The following is a 16,342-nucleotide window of genomic DNA, read 5'->3' on the forward strand; positions in this document are numbered from 1 at the left end:
TAACAACGCGCGCCAGGAGTTCTGTAGGGTCGGGAACGGTCGCCGTAGCGGGCGCCTGGGCCGTTTGCGGCTTAACGTCGTTTTCGCCGACTGTTAGTTGTCACTGCAGTGACTCCAGGTAACAGCCCGTTGAGCTTTTCTCTGAGGTTTCGTGTAGAGGTGACCGCTGCAGCGGGGCCCTGGGGTGATGGTGGGAGGAGGCGCGGAATGGACGGGGACACCGCGCGGGGGCTGTTCCTCCCGCTCGTGCTGCCGCAGCTTCGGCCTGTACCGGCTGCCTATCCCACCGAGTGCCTTCCTCTGCCGTAGTTCGAAAGCGGCTTCCCATTGTACGAGCGTGTGGTGCAGGGTGCTGGGCGGGGCCTGAGACAGGACAGTCCCGCGCATCCAAGACGCGGAGTCTTTATGTCCTGCCATCCGTTAATTCCTCTCGATATTGAAAGGGAGATTCATCCTGGCCTGTGCCCACCTGTTTTGCTACCAGCAGTGGTGGTTTTATAATAAAGTTGCGCTTGAGACTTTTTAACGTTTTGTCAGAGGCCGGAGAGTTCAGGCACGCTAGAGCGTTAAGATACAAATACACACCACTTTCCTTACGAGGTCTCCCTCCCTAGGCCCTGGACTGTGTGGTTTTCTCGTTTAAAACTCCAGGTAGGCGTCTCTGAAAAGATTATGCTTGATTTACATATGCAGTCACTAGAAGGCTATGCAGAATTAATTGAGTCTTTTCCCTTATCAGTGATTATTTCCAAAAAATATCGAATTTGATCAAAACATGAGATTCTGCAAACAACTCTCTTTTGTGAGGATACAGTAGTGCGGTAATAGTTGTGCGGTTTTAAGGACACAGGGGAGGAAAGATGGTCAGTTCCATCACTGGGAGTGAGAGATGAGCTCTGAAAATGGTTACATGAGGCCTCAACATAGTTCCACAGATTCTTCTCTAGACTTAGTTTGTAAAAAGGGGTCTGGAGCCACCAGTTTCTGGATGATCTGTAGTCAGTGGTTTAAATCCTGCCCTCATTAGCTCTTGCCTGAACCACAGCAGTGAGTTTTAAACCGAACTTCCAGCCTCCAGTTTTATCTATTGGAATTCATCCACACTCTTGCCAAAGTAGATCTACTCATGGTGCACTTCAGAATCTTGTCACTGCTCATATTGCTTATGTAATAATGACTTAGAATCCTGATAATGTGACCTCGCTTATATTTGCTGTCTCATCCCCTGCAGGAACGTTCCATGCAGTCATGCTAAATTTGTTGCTTGCATACTGCGTGCTCTTTCAGTGTTTGTCTCTTTCTGCTTCATCTTTCTTCTGCCTGAAATGCTGAATGTAAATTCCTTCTCACCTTGCTAGACCCAAGTCATATGGTCCCTGCTTTATGAATATACTCTTCAAAACACTTGGCAGTTATATTGTCTTCTTTTGTGTAGCATGTATGCTTTCATTCATGATCACATACTATATGCCAGGCCCTGTACTAAGTACAGAGATTACAAAGACATATATTGCTGATTTCTTCACTCAAGGGGCTTAGCATAGTGTATATCTGCTATTACAGCACTTAAGTTTTGCAGTGATTATTTACAAATCCTTCAAATTGAACTCTTTGATGCCAGGGATCAAATGCCTCTTCATTTTTATATTTGCAGCACTTCTGTTGTTGTAAGAGGATAACAATGTCTGAAAGAGCATAATTTTCTTATATGTCTGATGTTTTCTGAAGCAGAGTTTTCTCTTTTTTTTTGGTCTGTTTTCCATTGATGAATGTGTAGGATATATAGTCTTTGGGGTCCTTTGTCCTTTCAAAGTCATTATCAGATTCTTTCTGAGTGCTTATTTTGTACCAGAACATGCTTGAGTTACACGTGTGTCTTTGACATATAACTTGTAACTTTAAGATCTGTAAGTTCTGTGTGAGAATATCTTATTAGATGGTAATGTTTAAACTGAAATCTAATAATAATAGCTAACATTTATCCTGTGCTTACTGTGTGATAATTAGATGCTGTTCTTGAGGTGTTAATCAGTCCTGTTTGAATCGGTCAGTTCTCACAGCAACCCAGAGCACGGTAGGAGTCCATCTGAACTAAACAATAAAAGGTAGTTCATCAGTCACTCGGTTCTTTTGACTAAAAGAAATTTCAGACGTGTAGCCAGTAAAGACATGATTTAAGGAAAGCCAGATGCAGGCATGGTTTGTATTTATGTGTTCTGAAGAATTAAAGTTATTACATATATAAAAACATGATGTTTATTTTTATGTCTGTACGGCTTCTATCACAGTGTTTTATTTAAAGTAGTTGCTCAGTAAATGAGCACACTAAAGTGTATTGGATCCAATTCAAAATTTATTAAACTTATTGCCCAAGACATTGTAGAGGATAGAATGCTGAATAGAATATTTTAAAACTTGAATTTAGCCTAATAGCACTGTGTATACAATGCATAATAAATATTTCTACTCAGATATGACAGGTTCCTTAGGAATTTGTTTTCCCTGGGTGTTTTTTCCCAAAAGTTTTTAATGCTGATTATGTACTTTAATTTTTAACTTTATAAGATTATAAATTAAACACATAAAAAAACAATTTTTGTTCTGTTGGCAATTTTGCATGCAGTCACAGGAAGTGTGGAAGGAATAAGATTTCAGCTTTGTAAGGTAAAAAAATATATATTCCAAAATAGTTTTGTTGGTTTTTTTCATTCTTTGTTTGTTTTTTGTTTAACCATGAAACTGGTTTATAAGACTGTATAGCTTACCTGTATTCTTACATTAAACTTCAAACTTTTTTCAAAGCAGCATCACTGTTTCTTCGTGTGCATGAAGATAACCCAGAGAGTTGAGGAAGTCGCTAAGAGTGTGCTGGGGATGCTCTAGGAAAAGACTGAATGCTGAGGTGATTCCCAGTCCAAAGGTTTTTGATTTGCCAAGAAGAAAGTGAACCTCATGGATCAGAACAACAGCCTCCCACCTTATGCCCAGGGTCTGGCCTCCCCTCAGGTAATACAACTGGAGGGAGGGTACACTTAGGACAGAATCTGCATTGTTAGAGACAGTGTAAAAGGGAAGCAAGGGAATTTAACCATCTGTTGTTGAAAATGGATTTATATTTTTTAAGCCTCCTTTATTTCATTGAGAAGTTCTATTAGGCTTTGAATAAACATGATAGTGTTTGATTTGGGGAGTTTGTTTGGAAGCTAAAATGTGTATTTGTAAAACTTAATCTTTTGAAAAGCACTTATGAAAGTGGTCTGAGTGATTATAGGGTGTTTGATTTTGGAGATAACTCTAACCAAATTATCTTCTAGTTTTCTTTTCATTTTTATGTTTAAGGTTCCAAATAATGTAGCTACTTTTAAATTTTTAAGTAACTTCTGTTGAAGTGTAGTTTACATACTTAAATAAAAACACTCTATTATTTTTAAGATTTAATTTTATTTATTTTTGGCTGCATTGGGTCTTCGTTGCTGCGCGCAGGCTTTCTCTAGTTGCGGCGAGCGGGGGCTACTCTTCGTTGTGGTGCGTGGGCTTCTTCTTGTGGTGGCTTCTCTTGTTGCAGAGCACGGGCTCTAGGTGTGTGGGCTTTAGTAGTTGTGGCACGTGGGCCCTAGAGCGCAGGTTCAGTAGTTGTGGCGCATGGGCTTTGCTACTCCGCGGCGTGTAGGATCTTCCCAGACCAGGGATCGAACCCGTTTCCCCTGCATTGGCAGGTGGATTCTTATCCACTGTGCCACCAGGAAGTCAAAAAACACCCATTTTAAGTATGTGTTTTGATAAGTTTATGCACCTGTGAAGGTTATAGAACATTTCAGTCACCCTAAAAGTCCCTTCCTGCCCCTTTGCAGTCACTCCCCTAGCTCCAGGCAACTAATGATCTGCTTTCCAGAGTTAGAGATAGTTTTGCCTACTCTAGAATATCATGGAAATGGCACCATACCAGTGTATGCTTTTTTTGTGTCTGTCTTCTTTGTGTATCAGCAAGTTCCTTTTTATCACCAAGTAGCCCTCTGTTGTAGGGGTGTCCGACAGTTTGTCCATTTTCCAGTTGCTGACATTAGGGTTGTTTCCAGGTTGGGGCCATTGTGAATAAAGGTGCTTTGCGTTTGTGTACATTTCTCCGTGTCGGCTATGTTTTTGTTTCTCTTGGGTGAGTACTCAGGAGTGGGATTGCTGGGTCATTGTGTACGTGCATGTTTAACTCTATAAGAAAGCATGTTCTGAGGCTCTGCCAGCGACACGTGAGAGTTCTAGTTGCTCCACGTGCTCACCGGCCCTTGGGTTTTTACTTCAGCCGTTCTAGAAGTACAAGCATTTTCCTCTGACTTATGATCTTGAACATCTTGTCAAGTGCTTATTAGCTATTTATAGATCTTCATTTGTAAAATGTCCTTCACATCTTTTGCCCATTCTTTATTGGTCTGTTTTTTCATCTTTTATTGAATTTTGATTGTTCTTTATGTAGTCTGGATACGAGTTCTTTCTCAGATATATGTATGGTAGATGTTTTCTCGTAGTCTGTGGCTTAATTTTTAATTTTCTTTTTTTAAAAAAAATATTTATTTTATTTTTTTGTCTGCGTAGGGTCTTAGTTGTGCCACATGGTATCTTTCGTTGCAGCACGTGGGCTTCTCTCTAGTTGTGGCGCACGGACTTCTCTCTAATTGTGGTGCACAGGATCCAGAGCGCATGGGCTCTGTAGTTGTGGCACTCGGGCTCTCCAGTTGTGGCACATGGGCTTAGTTGCCCCGCAGCCTGTGGGATCTTAGTTCCCTGACCAGGGATCGAACCGGCGTCCCCTGTATTGCACGCCAGGTTCTTAACTCTTAACCACTGGACCACCAGGGAAGTCCCAAGTTTTAATTTTCTTAATGGTATCTTTCAAAGAGTAGAAGTTCTCGATTTTTTCTAAGTCTTAAAGCATTGTTATCCTCTAGAGCCTGAAGGGTTAAGGAGCTTCCTTAAATTCTCATGTGTTGTAAGTAGCAGAGTTGGATTTCACACCCAGGTCTGCTTCCACATCCTAAGCTCTTACCTACTGTGTTATGCTGAAGAAGAAAGTGATGTGTGTAAGAACAGCAAGTTCCTCCCCATTACTGCTATATAACCCCCTTTGTACTCGGAAGGTGCCTGTCTTTGCAAATCTCACCTGCTGTTCTACCAGCCAAGTCCTACAGACACAAACACCAGCCAGCCTAACCCATTGTTCTCCTAACTTCTCACAGGGGGCCATGACTCCTGGAATCCCTATCTTTAGTCCGATGATGCCGTATGGCACAGGACTGACTCCACAGCCTATTCAGAGCACCAGCAGTCTGTCTATTTTGGAAGAACAGCAAAGGCAGCAGCAGCAACAGCAGCAGCAGCAGCAGCAGCAGCAGCAGCAGCAGCAGGCGGCAGTGGCAGCCGTTCAGCAGTCGACCTCCCAGCAGGCGACCCAGGGGGCCTCCGGCCAGACACCACAGCTTTTCCACTCACAGACTCTTACGACCGCACCCTTGCCGGGCACCACTCCCCTGTATCCCTCCCCCATGACTCCCATGACCCCCATCACCCCTGCCACGCCAGCCTCGGAGAGCTCTGGGATTGTGCCGCAGCTGCAGTGAGTACTCGTTGTACGTCCTTTCCCTGCCCTGGAGGGGTCCCCTGGAACTGTGCTGCTGTTCTTTGTTCTCAGATGGATTGAGTTATTTGTGTGGCACTAATAGCGATCATGCATCAAAACTCGCTTTAAAAAGAAAAGGGAAGCTGTCTAGTGAGTCAGTGCCCCCAGTAAAAGGCTCTCATAACATCTTCAGAAATTTAGTAGCTGTGCTTATATGTTTGGGCCAATGAAGTCCAATTTAGATTGCATTATTGTTATTGTAGACATTTCGCTGTAGCTGATTTACCAAATGAAGCTTTATGTAGTCTCCTTCCCATGTGATATTTTTAGTTTTTGGGAAGATTAATTACTTAGTCACAGAATCATTATAGTTCATAGTGGCCCTTGTTTTCCTTCATTGGTCATTGTAAGGGCTGCATGTAAATTTTTGAAGAACTGTGCCCTTCCCACAAGCTGAGGATGGCTGTTCTTGTCCTAAATGTATTTTTCTATCTAATTGCATTAGGGCCTGTATGTAACAGAACTGGGGGGTAGGGGACGGGTAGGGAAAATTTCTCCTTCCTGAAAAACAAACAAATATTCTTAAATATTTGTCACCGAGAAGTATATAGCTTTTGCCTTTAGGAAGTTTATGGCCATATCAGGGGTTATTTGTAACAACTATGTTACCCAGTTTTCTTGTAAGTCATTCCTGATCATTTTTAGAACTAAGTAATGTTTAGCCATGGATCCTGACTCTTATCCAGTGGCCTAAATCTTGCTTGGGTGTTTGTTTGATCTGAAACAATTTTAAAAACAAAATAATTTTAATCTTAATGGTTTTAGAAAGATAAGCACTTGTTAGTTCACCTCTATAAACACCACACCCTATTGTCTTTTAACACTTAGCTGACTCCTATGTGCATTTAAGTTTGCACCTTTGGTTTAAATCATAAATTCTACCTAGTTCAGATGGGGTGTTTGTTTCTCGCCAACACCGTAATATTTCTGGTATTCCACAAAGCGTCCCAGAAAATTCACAAGATTGTAGAAATTAAATAACATACTTGTATTTTCTTAATTTATTTTTGTTACGAACTTATTTATTTTTATTTTTGGCTGCGTTGGGTGTTTGTCGCTGCATGCGCACGCTTTCACTAGTTGCTGCGAGCGGGGGCTACTCTTCGTTGTGGTGCACGGGCTCAGTAGTTGTGGCTCGTGGGCTCTAGAGTGCAGGCTCAGTAGTTGTGGTGCATGGGCTTAGCTGCTGGATCTTCCTGAACCAGGGCTCGAACCCGTGTTCCTTGCCTTGGCAGGTGGATTCTTAACCGCTGCGCCACCAGGGAAGTCCAAATAACACACTTTTAAACAGCCAATGGATTGAAGATCATAGGGGCAGTTAGAAAATACTTAGAGACAAATGAAAACAAAAATACAACATACTAAAACATATGGGATGCAGCAGATGTGGTGCTATGGGTGAAATTTATACCTACAAATGATCACATTAAAAAACAAGAGGGCTTCCCTGGTGGCACAGTGGTTGAGAATCTGCCTGCCAATGCAGGGGACACGGGTTTGAGCCCTGGTCTGGGAAGATCCCACATGCCGCGGAGCAGCTAGGCCCGTGAGCCACAATTACTGAGCCTGCGCGTCTGGAGCTTGTGCTACACAACAAGAGAGGCCGCGACAGTGAGCGGCCCGCGCACCGCGATGAAGAGTGGCCCCCGCTCGCCGCAACAAGAGAAAGCCCACACACAGAAACGAAGACCCAACACAGCCAAAAAACAAATAAACAAACAGAAATATTTCAAATCAATAACAATGTTACAACTGAAAAACGAACAAACTAACCCCAAAGCTAGCAGAAGGAAGGAAATAATAAAGATTAGGGCAGAGATAAATGAAATACAGAAAAGAAAAACAGTAGAGAAAATCAATGAAGCAAAAGGTTGGTTCTTTGAAAAAAATCAACAAACGTTTAGTTAGACTAACAAAAAAAGGGAAGACTCAAATTACTAAAATCAGAAAAGGAGGTAGGGATGTTACTACCAATTCTACACAAATAAAGTAGATTATAAGAAAGTTCTGTGAACTTGTGTATGTAAAATTGATTGGAAGGAAATAGGTGATGTAGAAATGAGAACATTGAGTTGATCAACCTAACTGGCATTACAATTGTGTATTAAAGAAGACACCCAACCTCTTTTCAACCTAATTATGAGCCATCAAGTTTTCAAAGGTATTGCATTTTGACAGTGCCAAAAAAAGACCCAGAAGCAGCCATGAGCTGGAACAGTTGGAGATGTTTTCGCAATCTGGGATCAGTATTCACGAGAGAGTGATGTTACAACTCATTTATAAGTCATTTATAAAATTATATAAGAATATTAAAAAATGAAAAGTGTTCATTGGACCCAGATAATAAATGGTGATGTTTGTTTTTCTTGACTTACTGAGGGTTAATCAGAGGAAAAAGCTGGTTTTCTTCCTTTGTCAAAGGTAATTGAACTTTTGTTCTTCCAAAAGATACTTATTTTGAGAGAAGTGAGAAAGTCATGCCTCACTTAGGAGCCATGTGTATACAGAGCAAGTTACCCCCACTTAAGCCTCAGCTTCTTCATCTGAAAATGGCAGTACTAATAGTTATTACTTCATAGTGCATTGTAAGTATTAAGTGAGATTATCTTTGTAAAATGTTGGCATGGTGTTTGGTACTTGTTTAAACACTTAATAAATGTCAGCAATTTTTTAAAATTTTAATTAAAAAAATTAAGATAGTTTAAATTAAACTAATTTAATCTCATTAAATTTCATTAAATTAGTTCTAATGAAAGAATACAATTTCTAAGTAATCATCTAACACTAACAGTAAATAATCATGTTTTCTTTTCTAATTTCTTACAGAAATATTGTATCCACAGTGAATCTTGGTTGTAAACTTGACCTGAAGACCATTGCACTTCGTGCCCGGAATGCTGAATATAATCCCAAGGTCAGAACAATTTTAATGTATTTCAGACTGTAATAATACAGAATTTTCTTCCAAAGGTCTCTAGATCAAAAAGAATATGTTGTGTTTAAGTTTGTTGACACCAGCAAAACAAGGATTTAAAGCAAAATATGCAGCATTTTTATTGAATAGCTGCCAAGTAAGAGACTCTAGGAATACAGCAGTCCACAAGATAAAGTTTGACATATCCATTGTGAGGGGATCATGTGAAGTTACAGAACAAAATATATAGTATGATCCCATTTATGTTTTGAAAACTATATAGAATAGAATGCCATGCTACCTGGAATTTACTTAAGAATAGTCCAGTTGGAGAATTGGGAAAGGGACATATGGATGAAACAAGATTAGCCAAAAGTTAATAATTGTTAAAGTTGGATAATAAGTACAAGAAGTTTATTATATTTTCTACCTTTGTATAACTGCCGATTTTTTTATAATAAAAAGATTAAGGGAAAAATACCTACAAGTTTTCTGATTTTAAGATAACAGCCTAGGGCTTCCCTGGTGGCGCAGTGGTTAAGCATCCCCATGCCCGTGCGGGGGCCATGGGTTCGATCCCTGCTCTGGGAAGATCCCACATGCCGCGGAGCAACTAAGCCCGTGCACCACAGCTACTGAGCCTGCGCTCTAGAGCCCGTGAGCCACAACTACTGAGGCCCGCATGCCTAGAGCCCGTGCTCTGCAACAAGAGAAGCCACCGAAATGAGAAGCCCGCGCACCGCAATGAACAGTAGCCCCCGCTCGCCACAACTAGAGAAGGCCCGTGCACAGCAGTGAAGACCCAACGCAGCCAAAAATAAATAAATAAATTTATTTTTAAAAAAAAAACAGCCTAATGCATATGGAAAGTCCATATGAATGTAGCATTATAAGAATTAATCTTTTGTCATAATTTTATTAAGTTGAATACATGATTTTACATAATTTTTTCTAATGAAATGATATTAGTTATCCAAGCAATAAAACCAGTAGAGGGAATTTAGGAAATGCAAAATAATTAGGCATTTCCTGGGACTTGTATAAACTAGAATATAATGCTAGCATTTTTACATGGTGGTAAAATCAGAGAGAAGACATATAGTAGTTTTTAAACTAAAATTGTAAAAGCAATCTAATTTGTCAAAGAGTGATCTTGATTAGAAATAATACGAATTTTTTCATGTGTAATTAGATAGCAGATATTAAAATTTGAAACTAATTTTTTGCTTTATATCATGTAACCTAGTCACTGAGGCCATTACATTTATATAAATGCCAATCCACCAATTCAGTTTCTAAAAGTCTATTGGAAATGGGAGGTAACGTCACTATGCGTTGATATGCTTGTAATCTGATTTATTAATTCCTTCTGGAGGTGGAAAAGGTTTATCAGTAGATTTGCCTAAAAAAATTAATAAAACAAAATTTATAGTTAAAGATATTTTTGCAAATATTCCTTGTCTTCAGGTGTTGGGATATGTATGACAGAACACAGAGATCTTGGTCCAGCCGCCTTAGAGTCACAACTTGTGTGCTTGCTCCATATGCAAAAGACGTGTGGCACATGGTGATGTAAGGGAGCCCTGTATGGAAACACATGACAGATATCTTGATAACTGTCTAAGTACCAGGTCCTTCTTACTATTTGGGGTGTTTTTTCTCATTGTCTAGTTCTCCTGACAGAAGTCAGCAGTCTGGCATGACATCATTAACTATTGTCTCTGGCTGTTTTAGCGGTTTGCTGCTGTAATCATGAGGATAAGAGAGCCCCGGACCACTGCACTGATATTCAGTTCTGGGAAGATGGTGTGCACAGGAGCCAAGAGGTGGGTTTAAAGGAGTTCATTGTCCTGGTCTGTATGTTGTGAAAGAAATGGCTGTGTCATGGTTTCTAGGTGTTAGGCTAATACTTTAATAAAATGTTATTGTTGCTTTCTTATTAAAATAGTTGATTCTCATCACTTTTAGACAGCAGTAACTTCATTTTCTTAAAACCAGGCATTAGTTTAGGGTGTATACTATCACCTTATTTCCATACAATTCAGCATGTATGCATGCCTCATTTTTGTCATTCATGACCCTGCACTTGAGAGCCTTTTGTCGACGATGATACTGCTATCATTATGCTTTTGTTACATGAGCCCTGCCCTGCTAAGTCATAGTTTTGTCCAAGAGATGACTTCTAGGAATGGATAAAGACTTGACATAAAAGAGGAATTAGTGTGTGCATTCTTTGAGTATAAGTCTCATCATTATTTTCCTATCCAAATGAAGCTTGTTAGTTTTCATCTCAGTAGAAATTTGTGAGCTAAAATACAATAATATTAATGATAATGGTGATGATGATATTATGTTTCACACGTATAAAATCTAGGGCTGTTGGGACTTCTCTGGTAGCCCAGTGGCTTAAGACTCTGTGCTCCCAATGCAGGCGGCCTGGGTTCGATCCCTGGTCAGGGAATTAAGTCCCATACGTGGCAACTAAGAGTTTGCCTGCCACAACTAAAGATTCCACATGCCGCAACTAAAGATCCTGTGTGCCGCAATGAAGATTCCGTGTGCTGCAACTAAGACCCGGCACAGCCAAATAAATAAATAACTATTTTTTTAAAAAAAATCTAGGGCTATCAGTAATTTGGTGAATTGAAGAGGGATTCATTTTAGTAGGCCTACGTTTTCTGTCAAGGACACAGGAATACTTTGTACATAAAACTGTTAATGTCTGTTGAGCTTTTCTTTATTGGAAGGGGTGATCAGTTTACACTTTATAAAATATCTTTCCTAATTTGGACTTTTTATAAGTTTTTCATCTAAATAATTATTTTAGCTGTCTTTGAGTATGAATATTTCACTTTTTCTTTCCCTAGTGAAGAACAGTCCAGACTAGCAGCAAGAAAATATGCCAGGGTTGTACAGAAGTTGGGTTTTCCAGCTAAGTTCTTGGACTTCAAGATTCAGAATATGGTGGGGAGCTGCGATGTGAAGTTCCCTATAAGGTTAGAAGGCCTTGTGCTTACCCACCAACAGTTCAGTAGGTGAGTCTGAAATGGATTGTGATTGCTTTTGGCAACAATTAATTTATAATCTATTTAAACATTGTCCATGATAAAACATGTGCAAACTAATTAGTATGTAAGAACAAATGATATACTTATAGGTATATTTAATGTTGAAGTTTCTTCCTGATGTCTTTGGTAACACCTATTATTCTCACCAGCCTCCTACTTCCCTGTCATTTCACTTAACGACACCCAAAAGTCCCCTTTACTGGGATGAAATTGATTCCCCTTCTGTATGTTTTATCATTTTATTGCTCACTAAATACATTTTAAATACATGAACAAAGTCCACAACCTCTTGTATCAGTTTTTTCCCCAGTTGTTTGAATCTTTTGTGCTAGTCAACATTTATTTTCCCTGCTACTTCCTGATGAAGACTTACAAGGCAGGTGGTCCCTGCCCACCTCTCCAGCCTCTCTGCTTGTAGCACCCCCAAGGCTTATCATGCCCTTATTGCACCAGGGCCCTTGCACATCCCACTTTTATACCTGGCACACTCTTATTTCACTTTTCACCTAGGAGAGTCCCACTGGCATTTCACATATCCACCCTAGCATCTCTTCCTCAGAGAAGCCTATCTTGAATTTTCCACTAGGTTAAACAGAGTCACACATCCTAACTGTTTTCAATCTCTCTAACTAAGAAAATGAGATTACTAGGATTAGAATAAAACATACCAATAGTGCATTTAGTCAGACAACATAGTCAGGGAAAGATTCAGTCTCCAACTAGTATTTTCTCTATCACTTTGGTTAAATTGCCTGAACAGAGTTAACAGCTAGAGATATTTCAGTTTAAGGAGATGAGATGTGAATGATTACAAGGTAAACTGTGACTGTCAGATCTTATAAATGAATGATTATTGGGCTCTTGTAAGTCGGTGTAAGCTTGTCCAGAATGAAACTTGATAAAGGTCAGAGACTATAGAACATATTTATAAAGCTCTTGTTCTTATGTCAGGAAATCCAGATTCATTAGAAATAGAGTTAGTTGGTCTTCAAGTGCCAGTTACAAAGCCGGCCTCACTTGAGCACTCTCTCCTGTGACGCTCCTCAAGAATTGGGCTTCACCTCCTCATTAGTTTGCTGCTTACCCAGTATTTTCCCTTGTTCAGGTCCCCATTTTTTCTAAAGGCATGAGCAGCTGTTAATTTCTAAACTGTTTTTGCCATTTTCCTTCTAGTTATGAGCCAGAGTTATTTCCTGGTTTAATCTACAGAATGATCAAACCGAGAATTGTTCTCCTTATTTTTGTTTCTGGAAAAGTTGTATTAACAGGTAAGTTGCAACAGGAAGTAGTGTTCGAAGTTTGGAAAGTGTGAAGAATGGCATTTTCTCAGTGCTAAGAAGTAATATCACAGTGTCGGGACAGTTGACTAGTGACTTGTAAAGAAGCTTTGCCCCTTTTTTGTCTTCCCCTGACCCTAACACTCTGATGGGAAACACACCCACCAGAGGGAGTGAGCCGAGGGAAGTCAGAGCACAGCCCTGCTGGTTCTTCAGCTGAAGCATGACCTTGGTGGGGAAGGGGGAGGTGGGCATTACAGCATAACAGATGGCGTTTTAAGTTGGGTACCATTGTCTAAAACTTTGGGGTTCATCACCATTATCATTTTGTGACAACAAAGGAAGATTCAAAAGAGCTTGTTTGAAGGCAGCGATTGGGAGAATAAGATTCAGCCACTCTCACTGCTGCCCTGCTGGGTTCTGACACAGTCTAGAGACCAACACCAGTCACATGGGCAGACTGTGGGGAAGGAGGCTGGAGTCACCTGGGGCGCTGCTTTTGTAATTTTTTTAAAAAGCCAACTTAAAAAAATACCACCTTAAAAACAAAAATAGGATTATGACAAGGGTCCATCGTTAATGTTTTAATGCATCTGTCTTACTAGGTGTGGAGAGAATTGTGCTTGTGGTTTTATGTTAAGAAATGCCGTTTCACACTCTTCTCTACTCCAACTTGTCTTCATAGGTGCTAAAGTCAGAGCAGAAATTTATGAAGCCTTTGAGAACATCTACCCTATTCTAAAGGGTTTCAGGAAGACAACGTAATGGCTGTCATGTACTCCTGCCTCCCCCACCCACTTGTTTTTTTTAAAACAAATCAGTTCTGGTACATTTAGTGGTGTTGTGGACGGCCCCATGTGATGAGAGGATGGATGTCTGGTTTTAGGTTGCAGCACGAGGTGAAGCTCCCCTGCATGTGTACCCCATAGGGATGCCAGGAAGGGGGCGTTATTTCTGCACAGAGAACACCGAAGTGTTACTGTAAGTTGCTCGAACTGTGCTGCTATTTGGGCAGCGCTGCCCGTTTATTTATATTTAGATTTTAAACACTTACTGCTGTTGACAAGTTGGTTTAAGGGACAAAACTTTAAGTGTTAAAGCCACCTCAACAATCGATTGGACTTTATTTTGTTTAATTTCTTCCCCATAAACCACAGTTTTTATATTTCTACCAGAAAAGTAAAAATCTTTTTAAAAAGTGTTGTTTTCTAATTTGTAACTCCTATGGGTTATTTTTGTGCCACATTCCGCCTTTCCAGTATTGCAGGACAGAATAGAAATGTATTAATGAAAACAAATGGCTGTACATATTTTTCTTCCTTCAGAGTACTCTGTACAATAAATGCTGTGTATGAAAGTGTTAGATTGATGTTATAAATGAAACTTTGTAAGATTCATGTGATCATACTGTTTAAAAAGTCGTATTTTAGATATAATGCCTGAAACCATTTCAGTGTGTTTGCTTGCTTGCTTGCTTGTTTGTTTCAATCAACATTTCATTGTATGTTGCAGTGAAAATGGAAGAATTGTCTGAAAATTTTAAGTTGCTCAAAAACATGTTTATTACGTCCCATACGTTGAGCACCTCCCGTTTCCCAGATATGTTGCCTTCTCACAAAAGCTGCAGTTAGGTTTTGTTCCTCTTTCACAAGTAGGGTAAGGTAGGCCCCAGCTGAGGGTCTGCCCAAGGTTACAGAGCCCGTTAAGTGGCAAACACCGGCTCTAAGCCAAAGGCCTTCAGTGTTAGAGCTGGGGTCGTCCACTGACTGGTGAGGTGTGTTTTTCTCATGACTATCAGGTGAGCACGTGTAAGTTCTTGGGGTTCATTGTTCGGGTGTGTGTTTTTCTTTTTAATTGTAAAAATATTTTTTCAGAAACCAGAAAGTTTCTTCCTTCCTCTCCTTCTGTCTGTTTCCCAGGTTAACTACCAGATTGGTGGGTACCTCCCCAGCCCTCTTCTGTTCAGGTTTTTTTCTTTTGGGGGTGCTTTTGTTATCATATTGAAAAAATAGTAAAGCATATGTTTGATTTTATAGCTTCCTTTTTTTTTGCGGTACGCGGGCCTCTCCCTGTTGTGGCCTCTCCCGTTGCGGAGCACAGGCTCCGGACGCGCAGGCTCAGCGGCCATGGCTCACGGGCCCAGCCGCTCCGCGGCATGTGGCATCTTCCCGGACCGGGGCACGAACTCGTGTCCCCTGCATCAGCAGGCGGACCCCCAACCACTGCGCCACCAGGGAAGCCCCTATAGCTTCCTTTTTTTAGTCACTATATCATACACATTTTTCCATGACAAACATACTGCCAGGAAATGGAATCTGATGCTGCCACATGATGGAATCTGATGGTTACACAAGCTTATATATTTAACCATTTCCGTAATCATGGTCATTTACGTTACCTGTAGTGTTTTACTATTATAAACAGGTGCTGCAGGGAACATCCTTTTATGTGCACTTGTGGGTAAGTACAGGCATTTCTGTAGTAACATGCCTAGAAGAGGAGTCACTGTATTAAGAGCATTTATGCATTGATTCTAGGTTTGATTCTAGGTTTGATAGATCCATACCAGGTTACAGTCCAGAGAGGACATGGTGTGTGAGGTGCCCTCTTCTTGCATTTTCCAGTCATCAGTGATGTCAGTAATGTATGGATGAATTGGAAAGACATCAGTCCAGTATAATCTCCTTCTATTCAAGAAAGAATTGTTTCCCCACGTGTGAGTCTTCCTTTAGGTTCTTCAGTACAGTTTCGTAATTTTTTTCATATAGGGCTTTACATTACATAAAAGTTAATTCCTAAGTATTTTAGTTTGTTATTAATGGCATTTTTCATAAGACTTTAAAATTATTGCTGATATTTATTTCCACTTTACTGAATTCTTCTTACTCCTTATGCACCAGTCCAGCCACACCACCCACCCAAATAACCATTATTATCCTTTTACAGTAATTACCTAAACACCAATATAGGTTAGTCTTCCATTTTAATAAATTGATGTTTTTATGTCTGCTTTATTCCTTAAGTTCCCCTGCCATCTCATTTAAGGAAATTTATAGGCTGTTTGGCTAGTAGTTTCTTACAGTCTGTCTGGCTATTTGCAAACTCAGGATGGTGCAGCCAGCATGTCCCTCTCTTCTCTGCATTTCCTGCTGGTGGGTGACTGCATCTAAAGGCTTGATCCCTTTGTAAAGACTGTAAGTAGTGTTTGTTAGGGATTTAATGTCTGATTGGCGTCTTCTGATTGATCCACTAATTCATTAGTGGGTTACAAAAGATAAAATTCTAATTATTTTTTTCATGATTTGTTAGAATACTTTTTTATATAGTTATATACTTCTTTCACATAGCAGGATAATTGCTTGCTTCGTTCCCTTTAAAAGTTTTCAAGATAAAATACCTCATGAGTTCATACTAA

The 16,342-nt window shown here is 40.2% G+C and overlaps 1 protein-coding gene across 6 annotated transcripts; it reads left to right on the plus strand.

Moving 5' to 3' along the window:
* On the plus strand, window positions 1–14,310 carry TBP (TATA-box binding protein). 6 transcript variants are annotated; one of them, XM_024744924.1, is made up of 9 exons: window positions 25–118; window positions 2,008–2,105; window positions 2,803–3,006; window positions 5,229–5,605; window positions 8,495–8,582; window positions 10,317–10,408; window positions 11,450–11,617; window positions 12,824–12,918; window positions 13,613–14,310. In XM_024744924.1, exons 3-9 carry the CDS (start codon window positions 2,953–2,955, stop codon window positions 13,690–13,692), a joined length of 954 nt encoding a protein of 317 aa, XP_024600692.1. In that variant the 5' UTR covers window positions 25–118; window positions 2,008–2,105; window positions 2,803–2,952; the 3' UTR covers window positions 13,693–14,310. The 6 variants fall into 6 exon arrangements, with proteins under 6 accessions (XP_024600690.1, XP_024600691.1, XP_024600692.1 ...); XM_024744925.1 differs by having other exon boundaries at window positions 2,806–3,006; XM_024744926.1 differs by having other exon boundaries at window positions 2,008–2,074.
* The last annotated feature ends 2,032 nt before the right edge of the window (window positions 14,311–16,342 follow it).

This window comes from Neophocaena asiaeorientalis, unplaced genomic scaffold (assembly GCF_003031525.2).
Source record: "Neophocaena asiaeorientalis asiaeorientalis breed wild unplaced genomic scaffold, Neophocaena_asiaeorientalis_V1.1 scaffold649, whole genome shotgun sequence".
NCBI classification, from domain to species: Eukaryota; Metazoa; Chordata; class Mammalia; order Artiodactyla; family Phocoenidae; genus Neophocaena; species Neophocaena asiaeorientalis.